Source organism: Crotalus tigris, unplaced genomic scaffold, assembly GCF_016545835.1.
Source record: "Crotalus tigris isolate CLP2741 ecotype Arizona unplaced genomic scaffold, ASM1654583v1 scf7180000018829.1913635, whole genome shotgun sequence".
In the NCBI taxonomy this organism is placed as follows: domain Eukaryota; kingdom Metazoa; phylum Chordata; class Lepidosauria; order Squamata; family Viperidae; genus Crotalus; species Crotalus tigris.
In genome coordinates, this window is record NW_024097219.1 from 1,093,432 (window position 1) to 1,107,258 (window position 13,827).

A 13,827-nucleotide genomic window follows, 5' to 3' on the forward strand; every position below is an offset into this window, starting at 1 on the left:
CATGATCAAAATTCAGAGGCTTGGCAACTGATCCATACTTAACAATGGCTGCAGTGTCCCGGGGTCGTGTGATCACCTTTTGTGACCTTCCGACAAGCAAAGTCCACGGGGAAGCCAGATTCACTTAACGACCGGGTGACTAAGTGAACAACTGCAGTGATTCACTTAATAACTGTGGCAAGATTCACTTAACAAATGCCATGCTTAGCAACAAAAGTTTGGGGGCTCAACTGAGGTCGTATGTTGAGGACTACCTCAACTATTACACATCTCAAGAGACCCAAAGATCATCTGATTTCAAAATCAAAAAAGTTAGAAGAAGAAGTTCCCAAAAGGAAAAGGTCACCTAATACTTGCTGGCAACTCCTTCAAGAAGCTGGGTCTTTTCCTGGGAATTATGGCATACATTCTTATTCCCCTAGAACAGTGATGGCGAACCTATGGCACGCGGGCCAGAGGCGGCACTCAGAGCCCTCTCTGGGGAACGCCTGCCACCATCACCACCAGCTCGCGCAGGTCCATTAGGCCACCGCTGGCGCCCGGAGTGGCTGTCCCACCCAGCACAAAGGAGGTGAAGCAGCTGGCTAGCAAGCTTGAGTAGAGGTGGTAGAGCACGCCCCCCCCATGAGCTCGCTGGCCTCTGTGTGCGGGGGCTGATAGTATCAGGCAGCAGCCGCCCCCACCTCGCCTCGCAGCAATGGCACCCCCGCCTTACCCCCTGCCTCACCCCGCAGGATGAGCCGCCTGCCCACTGCCCCACCCACCAGAGACCCCCTGGATCTCCCCCAATCCTGCCATGCCCACCCAGTAGGCCACGCCCACCCCAATCCCGAGGGTACCACAATGCTGATGCAGCCCTGGCACTTTGCGATAAATAAGTGGGTTTTGGGTTGCGGTTTAGGCACTTGGTCTCTAAAAGGTTCACCATCACTGCCCTAGAAGTGTATTTAAGGAGGTCTCCTTCAAATCAAATCGCTACAGGGTCCTAATAAAAGCTAGAAGAAACTAGATAACCACCATAACTAATTTCCCATAATTAAGTTCTCATCAAGGAAATCTGCTTAAAAACCAATACCAAAACAGAAAACAACACAAACCAAGAATTGCAGCAAAGAAGGCAATGCTCTGTTGGACAAGTTGGGATAATAATCATAACAAGAGTTTGTTTTCATGAAACCTAAACTCAAAAGTTAAATTCAGAAGCAAGGATGTTATAAAAGCTAACTCTGAAAAAGAACCAATCTGGAGAATTAATACATTTCAGATATTAAATGCATCCCTTTATTGTCTAAAAGAGAAATACAATCTTGCAAAATGTTTTGTGAATGTGTGTGTGTGTGTGTGTGTGTGTGTGTGTATACATACATACATCCTGAAAAATGAAGTCCACATCAGAATTAATCAGTTGGAAATAAAGTTGACAAATGGATTATCATTTCATATCTACAGACATTAGTGAGAAACTAATTGTACTAAGTGCCTATTCTGAAAAGTAAATATGTTCTACTATACAAATTTTAAATGAAGTGGCTTTCTGGATTTGAGAATTCTTCCAGGGCCAGGTGCTAAATATTTACCTATCTGTGTTTTTCTACACACAAAGCTTTTTGGTGTAAAAGAATAAGAAAACATTCTGAGAGCAGAAAGCTAGAATCTCTAGCCTGACAACTGTCACACTCCTTATTCTGCTAAATTTGTGATTATGTTTTTCAATTCTCTTTTCCCAATCTCCCTCCTCCCACCCACATTTACTCTTCTCTTTCTCTCTTCTTCCTACGTCCCCATATTTTTTTTTTTTTTGTCAATTTAAGCAAACATACTGTGAGTTATCCATTTTGGGTGAAGAATATGGTCCTAACTACAAGTGGGGACAAATGCTATTACACATAATCTCCTTCCGACTATGTTTCAAGAGCAGAGTCAATGCTATGGGAAAAGCTTGCAAACACTGCTTAAAAGGGGAAAGGCAAATAGCCCTAGGACTCAGCAAGTATACTTTTCCAGTGTGTATGTGCCATCAGGTAATATATTTGAATCCTGGCACCTGCCTAGATTAGTCCCTTGGCAAGATTTTTCGAAAATGGTTTTGCCTTTCCTCCTTCCTAGGGCTGGGAGAGAGAATGATTGGCGCAAGGTCACCCAGTTGACTTTGTGCCTATAGAAATCACAGTCTTTTGGCTTCTACCCTGAGGCCTCTACATCAAACTGGCTTTTCCTTTGCACTTTGCAAAGAACCTCCTCTTATATTCTTAAGACTGTAGAGTAGATGTTTAAAATACAATACAAATGATCAACCCCAAATTTATCTTTCTCAGTTCCTTTTTTTAAGGGAACATGCTTATTCAGATTCAGAAGATCTTAATGTTTGTTCAATCAGTCCTAGAAAACAAATTAAGAAACTGACTTCCTTCCTTAACAAGAAACAGTCATAATAATTATTCTTAATGTTAAATTAGATAGATTTGAAGCCTCTTGTCCCCATACCAAAGCATCCCCCTCTCTTTTTGAAATAATTATCCTCAATCCAGATGATTAAATTCCTGGAGACTAAAACATATGAAGAACAGTTGCAGGACTTGGGTTTGGCTTGTCTAGAGAAAAGAAGAACCAGGGGGGACATGATAGCAGTATTCCAATATTTGAGAAGCTGCCACAAAAAGGAGGAGGTCAACTTATTTTCCAAAGCACAAGAAGGGGGATGGACTAGAATACCTCCGAAGTCCTTTTCAGCTCTATTTTGATTGACTGAATCCCAAGTAGCTGCCCATAAAATGGAGGAGAGAATGGAGAATTAGCATGATTAGAGTATTCGCAACAGTTTCATGGGAATACTATTTTCAGCAGAAGTCCACAACTGCTGCAACCACTTGTTTCACTCTGGACAACAAATAAGAAAAATGTTCCCCTATGTCAGTGTTTCCCAAACTTGACAATTTTAAGGCATGAGGATTTCAACTCCCAGAATTCCACAGCCAGCAACGCTGGCTATGGAATTCTGGGAGTTGAAGTCCACATGCCTTAAAATTGTCAAGTTTGGGAAACACTGCCCTATGTCAACAGAAGGATATGCTTCTTCCTGAAGAACATATGGAGCTTGAAAGAGTCACTCAATCACTTTAACCATTTTAACACAATTACATGTAATCACAGTAAGCAAAGAATCACTAGGGAAGACTGGAAGAAACTGTAGCTGTTGCCTTCATTTTGCAAGTGAGCAAATGCAAGTATCATAGTTAAATAGGCTTGCCACTAATGCAAACCACCCGAAAAAGCACCTTGCAGATTTTACATTGACAAGTTATTCAGCTACATACTGTAATAGTAACAAGTGGCTCAACCAAGCAGCTGGCTGATAGCATCTGCTTGGACTGAACAACTAAGGAGACACGTTGGCACTTTAAATACATTAGTGCTTCCACTACTGTCAACACAAAGGGCACTGAAACTGTGACAAAGTATGCTGGTAGGTAATTACAACAAAGAAAAATACGATGCTCAAATGAAGCTTAAAACATGGAAAGTAACCTTTGAATAATCTGCCCACTGCTTCCATGTTCTATTTCATGTGGAAGAAAGAAAAGCAATGTTAAAAATTACCTGTCGCGAAGCATATTGTTAGACTTGGCTGCCTTCCTGCCTTTACTTCTCTGTTCTACTATTATAAAGTGTTTTTGTGTCTATTTACAAGTGAGGACTTAAGCTTTTTGCATTTTAATTGTATTTTCAAGTTTCCCCAATTATGCCATTTGTCTCTTGTGGTCCTAAAGCAATTTTAAATGTCAAGACCATTATTCCCCAACTTGAGCTGCATAAAAAGCTCAAGAATTCAGCAGTGATGGAGGTTTCCTGTGCATTTCACTTGCCAAAATACATTCCAAATTAAATATGGTCAGAAGTTCCAACAAGAGAACAGAAAGTTTGACCTTAAACCATTCAGGTGAAATTGCCAGCTTATCGTAAGTGAGTAAAGAAATTGGGCACAAAGCCAACTGTTTCTCTTTCCAGGTCATCTTTAAGGTTGTTTCAATATAACCACTTTGGATCCAAGTCTGTGAGACCTAAAGCACAAACTGTACTGCTCCTCCATTTCTAAAAGAAAATGAAGACGTTGACAGATTTTCCTCAGAATGTTCAATATTATAAGGTTGAATATAAATATCACAAAACAAGTTAAGTATCTTTCCATCACCAGGATAAACAATCAAATATACTCGAAAATAGTAACCACAAGGTTCAGCTTCAGTCGGAAGAAGATAAAGTTATACAATGATCTAGCAGCGAAGTCATTATGAAAAATGAGGGTTGAAAAAGGCTGACACAAACTTAAAATACAACAGCAATAAATACTTCATCTGACTAGCAATGGGTTTAAGACACGGTGGTGACCAAAAGCTGCCTCTTGCCCCTGAAGAGAGAAAACCTGACACCTAGCGGCCACTCAATAGATATTTAAAGGATACTTTCAGCAAACGAAACCAAGATTAAGCTTAGTTCTGGCCCCACTGCATAAACTTTGACAACTAGAGAGACTATGAAGTTTTCCTCATTTTTTTGTCCTATAATACAATGAATGAAAAAGGAGAGTGCACTGCTCAAAAATGCAAAGCAGAAACACAGAGGAAGCATGAAAGATTGATAGGTTTGGGAAATGTAATAACTCCAAAGGACAAAGCAATAAAACAAATTCAATAATATAAATTAAAATTTCAGCTCAGACTAGCAAAAGTTCACAGCTGAAAACAAACCATGTTCCACCACAACTGTCCAAATATAATACCATACAGATTCCATATCTTGTTGATTCTAATAAATGCAAATAATCTAGCCCAGTGATGGCGAACCGTTTAGAGACCGAGTGCCCAAACTGCAACCCAAAACCCACTTATGCATCGTCGGGTGCCGGGTGGGTATGGCCAAGTGGATGGGCGTGGCTGCGGTGGTAACAGAATGGGTGGGACTAAAAAGTTCAATAAATCAATTCCAACTTTGCAAGATCTTTTTTTTTCCCGCAAGAAGTTGAAATTGACTGATTGATTGAACCTTTTTTTTTTTTTTGCGCACGGTGGCAGAGGCCTAAAGTGAAAAGGTTTTATAAAACCCAGCTGAAGGCCTAGGACTGGGGCGACGGTGCGCGTGCCCACAGAGAGCGCTCTGAGTGCCACCTCATGGCACCCGTGCCATAGGTTCGCCACCACTGATCTAGCCATTATTTTAGCAAAACCCCTTGATCAGCAACCCAGAGCATCAGTTTATTCTACAGTGCTGTGTGACTTTGTGAATATAATTTTATTTACATTGTAAAAACTAAATTAGTATATAGGTAGTCCTCGACTTACAATCCTTCATTTAGTGACTGTTTGAAATGAAAAACAGCACTGAAAAAAATGGCTTATCACTAATTTTCACACTTACAACCACTGTCGCATCCCCACGGTCACATGAACAAAATCAGGAAGGTTGGCACCTGGCTTGTAATTATGGCAGTTGTACAGTTGTGATCATGTGATCACCATTTGTAACCTTCCTAGCCAGCTTCCAACAAGCCAAGTCAAAGGGGGGGAAAAGCCAGATTCACTGAATGACTGCATGATTCACTTAAGAACTGCAGGGATTCGTTTAACAATTCTAGCAAAAAAGATCATAAAATGGGGCAAAACTCAATTTAAAAAATTGTCTTTTTTTTTGGCTCCATTGTGATCATAAGTCAAGGACTATCTGTACTCTTAAAAGCAGATTTTCAGAGGACTCTAATGGCTTCAGAACCCTTGAAGCATCACTGGATAGCATTCAGCACAGCAGTTGGAAATTTACAACTCCCAAACAATTCTCTGTGTCCCCTAGAATTCCCTTTAACCTTACCTTTACTGCTGAAAAATCAATAGCATAATTCCCTGCCATTTTGATCTAAGAACGTGCACGCGGCAAAATGCTTAGCCATTCTGCTCTTTTTGTTGTTGTTGTTGTTGTTGATCCATAATTCTCCAGGTAGGGCAAACTTACCTGAAGAGAGCTGCTTGCTGGTTCATCTCCACACTCAGAGTTTCTTCCCTCTGCTACATCCTGCGCTGGATGTTTGTAAAACTCTCCATTTACTCGGGAAAGGAGCCAGGCCACATTATCGGGTTCCTTTTTCTCATCCTGGTCTTCCCCTTCTTGATCATCGGTATCTTCTCTTTGTCGTGATGTTTCCTCCTCTTTTGCAAGTTCACTTTGTCTCAGAGAACGTGAATTAGGAACAATCGGTTGCCCAAATGGCTTCTTCAGCAGGAGCTGCCGCTGAGCCTGTTTCAGGCTTTTCTGGTAAACCTCAAGCTGGCACAGGATGACTTGAGTATATCTGTTAGGATCTATTCCTTTGGGGCAGAACGGAACACCCCAATAATAGTGCACCACATCCGGTTCTTCACGTCGGCATTTCTTGTCAGTCCAAGGAAGGGTGCAAGTTGGCAGGGCGCTTTCTGGGAGGCCAGTCCTTTCGACAAGCTCAGCAGACCCACGTGTATTTTTGCCATGCTCAGCCTGATCTCCAAACTTGGAAGGACTTCCGTCATGATCAGAAGTACTCTGCTGCTGGACTTCCTTCTGTAGGGCTCCTGGGCAATCAACATGAGGATTACCTTTTAAGTAATTTGGGGAATGTTCCATTTCTTTATCTCTTGGTGTTAGAAGGCTGCTCTTTTCCAGAAAGAGCCTCCGGGGTGCCAGTTGCCAAGACCTCCGAGGTCTTTGGGGAAAGGTGGGACTTTGGATAATAGGTAACTCCTCTTCTGCACTAAGTGATGCCTCACTGGAGCAGCTCCCAGCCGGCGAGGAAGGGCCTGACCTTCCAAAAGGCTGGCTGTCCCCTGGAGATACAATTATGCTAGAGACTAGTGAGTTTTCAACTATGTCCTGGCTTAACCTCGTCAGTACTACCAGGGGACTCTTGGTGACATCTGTCTGCCTGTTCTCATCAGCTCTGTCACTTGGAAAGAGGGAGCTGTACTTGGAGCAAGGAGACTCAGAGGAAGCTGGCGGAACTTCAAGGAGCCGGGAATCCTCTGCTCCAGATGGGGGGTTTTGCACTGGAGACACTGATGCCTGGGAAAGGAGAGGCAAAGGCGCTGCAGCAGAAAACTCAGAAGGCTGGCAGCTCTGCGGGAAGAACAAGAGCAAACAGAAAATGAAAATGGTTTGCATGTATGTTTATATGTATTCTTCTAATTATTAAATCAAATTGACTGCTGTTCTACACAGTGAAAAAACATAAATGATACTTCCACATTAATCTGCTCGGTGATAGCCAACGGTGAAATTAGATATTACGCATCAATAAGTCCATTAGCACAGTAAAGCTTAACAAATATATTTGTTATATTTGCTCTCTTGTCAGATGCTTTGTCTAAGACTACGATTCCAAGTGAAGTTTACATAAGCCAGCCTTGGAGAAAAGTCATTTTTGAAACCTGCAGGGCAAAAAAAGAGTAAAAGGAGGGCATCTCTTCTACTTACACTTAGGCTCTCAGCAATGGCTTTTCTCAAAAGTTCTTCTTCTTCCTCCTCTTGTGAATTTAACTGTCTGGCTTCTTGCTCACTCATTTTTAAAGCCAAGGCAAACTGTTCATCTTCCGACATCTCTGAGAAGATTAAAATAAAATTATAAATTATGATTAAATCATGGACCCTTAATTCTTATACCTGAAGGAGCCTGAAGACTTTCAGCTTCAGAAGGGGAAAAATCAGCCTAAATTATATAAGAACCATTACATAGGAAATTATTATAGTGTCTACTCTCAAAATTAGAATAAGCAGTTCTAAACATAGCATAATACATTCTCAAAAATATCAAATAATTGAGCCCAAGTCAGGCAGTTAGTTAAAGTTCTCACAGCAACCATAACGTTGACTTTTTAGATACATTCATCATAATGAAATATTTTATCATATAATCATACGGCAGAAGCTCTATTTTGTACTTTCGCATCCAACATATAAATCAGAGAACAGAGGAAAACAGCAGACTGAACACAAAAGAATGGTTTAAGAATATTTTACAGAATAACAGAGTGAAACCTTGGAGGACATCTAGTCCAACCCCCTGCTCAGGCAGGAAATCCTATACCATTTCAGACAAATGGTTGTCTAACCTCTTCTTAAAAATCTCCACTGTTGGAGCATTCACCACTTCTGGAGGCAAGTCATTCCATTGATTAATTGTTCTAACTGTCAGGAAATTTCTCCTTCGTTCTAGACTATTATGTAATATATATGTAATACATTACATATTATATGTATATAATAGTATAGTTCTAGACTATAATATATATAATATATAACACTATTATATATTACATATATATTATATATATATTATAAATGATATAATATATAATATATATATATATATACATATACATTAGTTCTAGACTATTGGCAAAGCAGGATACTTCCTTCCTATTGAAAAACTTTTAGCTAAAATAAACCACAATACTTTTCCCTTCAAAAATATAAAGTGGAACAGCTCATGTGCCAAGTTCTCCAGAATTTGTAGTAGGGAAGAAAGAGAGAAAATAATACCTTGGAGAATGCTGTTATTATTCTGTTCAGAAAAAAAAATTCACTTAGAAAAACTGCAATAGCCAAGTAACTTTTAGCATGATTTCATAGGTGCTACTATCTACTTCCTAGCTCTAGCAAGATTTTCCAGAACATATTAGACAAGAACCACAAAAAAACCCGAGTAGCTTCAGAAAACATCTATTCACTGTTATTTCTGATCCACCATTTTTAGTTGGCAAAAAATATTGATGCTCAGAAAGCCACATGATAACTTCAGTGATTCTACTCTGAGTTTCAAAACCTCTGAGGATCTGAAGAATACTGTAAAACATTTTTCCATCAAATAATTATAGGCTGTTGTGAGTTTTTCCACACAACAATTCTAAGGGAAACAAAAGCATCAAAATACCGTATTTAGGAGCACAAAACAAAGAAAGAAAGCAGTATCTTGAACAAACACATCAACTTGCAGTAAGATAAGGAAACATTCTAGTGAAAATTCTCTGTGCACCAAAACAAAATACAATTTTGTGTCTTCAAGAGCATTCTGACATATGTTCAGTTCACATAAGAAATAACTCCAGAGGAGAATAAGAGCTGACAGGTAGATTACTGAACCCCATTTCTCTCTCAGTTGCAAAAGAATGACAGCAAGCCAGTTTGGCTGTGAAAGGAACATAAAAGCAAAACATGGACTTCTCAAAATCTGATGAAGATACAACTGAGATAAGATGGCGTTTAATTCTGAACTCACTTTCATGCTGCCACATGGGCTGAAATACGTGTTGACAGGGCATAATGCTACATCACATAGAAGCAGTCTATTGTCATCAAATCACTATTTATAGTGTAATCTAAGTTTCAAAAAAGAGAGCGAGGGAGGGAGGGAGAGAGAATAGTTGACTCAAAAAGCAAGAGAATTAGTGACTCTCCCACTTTCGGATCTGCCCCATTCACTTTCATTCCATTCTCCCATCATTTCCATAGAAATGCAGTCTTTGACTGAAAAAAGATTACCCACTTCTGTCTTAAATGGAAATAGTGGTGTTTAAATTTGTTAGCAAGGTAAGTAAAGTAAGGGTAAAGATACTGGAATTATAGTAATTATAGCAAAGCTATTGTAACTGTTCCATTGCTAATAGTTTTATTAATGGAAGGCACAAAGTTCTTATCCTTCATTCCCACTGCCCAGCACTTGTGTATCCCAACTGTGAATACATTGTACAACTAAGCTTTTTGTTCAATTGATTTGACCATGGACCTGGTGCAACTCAAGCACTACCAGAATACTTTAAAACAATACTTCCAGATTTAGCAACTTCCAGGTATACGGACATCCACTCCCCAAATTCTCCTCAATGGCCATGCTGCCTGCCTTTGAAGTCCATGCAACTAAAAACTGCCATGACTGAAAAGAGTAATTTAAAATGATTGTGGTTGTCTCTCAACCTTTTCCCACCCAGCCTATTCTACAGGAAGGCTGAGAGCAGCCATATCCTCCCGAGGTGGTCAAAGTGCTCACAAGCTGGAGGCTCTGGCAAATACTGAAATAATACCAGTATCTACCACAGAAGGAAGGCTTAGATGCCCTTGGCCCAAGTCAGCATTTCAAGACAAAGTGGTTTAAGTGTGCTGAATGCCTTGTTCTCCAGCACTGGAGATGGAGAATCCACCAATGGGTTTAGACTGTATTCCTGCCCAATCAGATAAAGTCAGCCAAAGTTGCCACACCCGTCCTGGACCATAGAGATCCCAGTCTTGACTTGATCTCGCCCAGGACAGACATGCAAGTTTGGCTCTTAGGCAGGTACAGTCTATATTGGTGGATTTCCCATTTCCCCAGTTTGCTGTGCAGTGCTGTATTCAGCACAGAATTTGGCTTCCCATTAGCAAATTTTCCCTTTCTTTCCCATTCAGGAACTTCAGAATTTCTTCTCAATTCCTGATTTGGGGGGAAATACGAACTGAGTTTTCTCTAAGGGAGGGGCTCCTTCCTTTCCTCCCCCTACCTAACCCAACAAATAACCTCCCTCACAGCCCCTAATTTGTTGGATTCAACTGAGGACTAACAGCTGTTAGTCCCCAGCCGACATTAAATCAATTCCCTTTCTACCAGAGCTTGCGGCTGCGGCTCTGGTGGCTGATTATGAGCGTCAGTGAAGGAGGCTTCTTTTCGCGATGTGCTTAGGCCTTCCCTCGGGAATCCCACGTTTCTGGGGTCTTTTGGAGTTGCGGCTGCAATTTCACCCCCGGCTTCAGTCTGTCGGCTCCATTTGTTTTCTTCAGCTCGCGGCCCTACGATCGTCCTTTTCTCGGCTGGAGGCGCGTGTGCGCCAAGAGGCCAGCACCAATCAGCTGTTAGGCGGCTGATCGGAGGGACGGAAAGCTCCCTTTTTGACACACTCACTATCCTCCAGACGCGGACCTTTCCCCTTACCTAAGGGAGCGTTCCCTCTGAATCAGCCTTACCTTCCAAAGTCCTGGACCTCGGCAGGCTTAGCTGCCTACTCGATGTGTGGCCACCATTTTGGACCGCGTGGTCTTAGAAGGTCCCATTCAAGTTCAGGGAGAATTCCGGAGGAAGGGGCTCCTTCCTCCTCCTTTACTGTGATTGTCCCCGGAGAAGGGGAGCTCATTGGGGGGGGGGTAACTAAGCAGACAGTCCAGGGAGAACAAACGGCTCCACTGTCGTTAGGCAGGCCACCATTTTGGGCGTCGGCCGCCATTTTGGGAGCCAGATAGGCCCATTTTAACTTGAGGCCTGCTATCTGGAGATACAACAGAGCCTCCAAACTCCCTTAGAGCACAATTTGTGGTCCTGTCTCGAGTTTCCCTGGTCTTTAACCCCATCTAAGATCTGATAGGCCTTCACAATTAGTCAGGCCCTCTTGGCCCTTTTCAGGTTTGTTCATAACAGACTTAACCCAGCGTGACTGGGATCACTAAATTACCAACTGGATTCCAGGCGTACCTTACCGTGCGTCTGTTCTTATCCGTACAATTAGTTTTCATCTGGATTCCAGGCATCCCCTGTAGTGCACCTGTCCTTATCCACAACAGCTCTATCCGGATTCCAGATACCCCCTGTCATGTGTCTGTCCTTATCCGCGCAACAGCTATAGCTGGATTCCAGGCGTCCCCTGTTGTGCGTCTGTTCTTATCCATGCAGCAGCTTTACCTGGATTCCAGGCGTCCCCAATAGTGCACCTGTCCTTATCCAGTGTATAATACTCTCTGGATACCAGGGGTCCCCCATCGTACTCCTGTGTTATCAGAGAATGGAGGATTCGATGCCTTCTGCAAAGGACGCTTTGCTGCCTTCATCGGCTCCTATGCATCCTAAATCCTCTAGTCAGGAGGTTGCTGGCAAGAAAAAGCAAGCCAGCCGGAGACACCAAGCCCTAGAAAGGGAATTTTCAAAGGCACAGAAAATAGCCAGGTTGGAGACCCCCCCAAGCCAAAGGGTCAACTTTTGACTTAACCATGAGGCCCCCCACCTCCCCCCTGGGGATATGGTCGACAGGGGAACCCTTACCGTCCCTGACACCATGTGGGATGGGCGGAGCTCTCCCCATTTCCCACTGTTACACGGGCTCAACACGGGCCACCCGAGGCTACCTTCACACCCACTGCGGCTGGGTTTCGACCGAGTGAGCCAGTCCCCTTCCCCACAGAGGACCGTTTGGCCTTGCTGATTGCTCAAGCGGTAGATCATGCTCTTGAGGCAAGAGCGCAAGCTCCTAGGCCAGCGGCTGTCATGCACCTGCCTATTCATCAACCAGTTTCTGAAACCTATTACACTCCTTCTTCCCCATCTGCGTCCACCTGCTCGGAAGACTCATCCTTTTGCGAACATGACATTGATCAGGGGATTCCGATGTCTGAGGAGCAGGAGGCTCCTCCCGAAGCTCTTCCTTTACCGGCCTCTTCAACCCTTCCTTCTTTGTTCCCTTGCTCCACAAGGTCACATCCACGGCCCATCTCAGGCCCGATCCTTCCTCAGCAGCAACCACCGTTTCCCCAGAATCGGAGGTGGACCCAAACTTCACCAAACCAGTGGCAGCTCAACACCATATTCCTTGTCCTCCCATGTTCCTAAATGTGGTCCGAAAGCAGTGGACATCTCCGGCCTCCCTTCCCCTCCCAGGTAATACTGACAAAAAGCTATACAATGTGGCTAAGGATTTGGAGGAGGCCCTGGAGGTGCCCGCGGTGGATGAGCCCTTAGGGCCTCTAGTATCACCCACTGTCATTCCCAGCGACGTCTCTGAGGGTCTCAAAGCCGAGGACTATAAATGCGAACTCGCCTACCGCAGGACACATCAAGCGGCTGCATGGGCTATTAGAGCGGCCACCTCCGCATCTTTCTTTAACAAATCAGCCCTTCGCTGGCTAAGGCAGCTCCAGGCCCGTATCCCAGCAGAGGATATCCGCACCCACCAGGATCTTAGCAAGATGGTGGCGGCCACTGAGTATGCGTCAGATGCCGCTCTCCAGGCCGCCAGATTTTCCTCCAGGGCTATGGCTTCCAGCATCACTGGTCACCGTATGCTTTGGTTGAAGCACTGGCACGCCGACGCCAAGTCTAAGTGACATCTATCAGCGGCACCTTATCAGGGAGGCAAGCTGTTTGGGAATGCTTTGAATCCTTATCTCACCAAAAATAAGGACAAATGCAAGGTCCTTAATCATCTCCTTAAGAGATCGAACAAACGGTCCAATTTTTACCCACGAAGACAGTCCTTTCGTGCAGAGGCTAGGTACAACTACACTCGGCCCATCCGTCCCTTCCCAGCCAGGCAGGACAGACAGGATAGGCAGTCTGACAGACAGGCAGCCAGACCTAGACAGCAATCTCAGGGCAAGCGGCCCTTTCGCGGGAATGGCCAACCATTCCGCCGCTCCAGGTGACTCTCCAGCGGTTCCTCCCATAGGGGGAAGACTGTCTCTCTTTGCCCACCAGTGGGAGGCCATCAGCACAGACGCATGGTACTAAACACCGTATGTCATGGTCTGTCCCTTGAGTTCATTTCCAACTCCAAATCAATTTCTCTCTTGCCCCTACCCACGGAATCGAACAAAGAAAAGACTAATGAACGAAGCCATTCAACATCTACTAAACATACGGGCCATAGAACCGGTGCCGGCGGACCAGAAAGGTCGGGGTTTTTTATTCCATCCTCTTTGTCATCCTCAAGGCGTCAGGGGGATGGAGAGCCATTTTAGATCTCAAGGGCTTGAATTATCATCTTGCATACCGCAAATTCAAGATGTAAACGCTCCGCTCCA

The 13,827-nt window shown here is 43.5% G+C and overlaps 1 protein-coding gene across 10 annotated transcripts in view; it reads right to left on the bottom strand.

Moving 5' to 3' along the window:
- The window catches only part of UIMC1 (ubiquitin interaction motif containing 1), an 83,732-nt gene that overhangs the window by 32,990 nt on the left and 36,915 nt on the right, over positions 1 to 13,827 (bottom strand). For all 10 annotated transcript variants that reach the window (XM_039356783.1, XM_039356784.1, XM_039356787.1 and 7 more), the window contains 2 exons: positions 7,492 to 7,616; positions 6,001 to 7,134 (listed from right to left, as the gene is read on the bottom strand). In XM_039356783.1, coding sequence (XP_039212717.1) covers positions 6,001 to 7,134; positions 7,492 to 7,616 — 1,259 coding nt within the window. The remainder of the gene's footprint in view (positions 1 to 6,000; positions 7,135 to 7,491; positions 7,617 to 13,827) is intronic.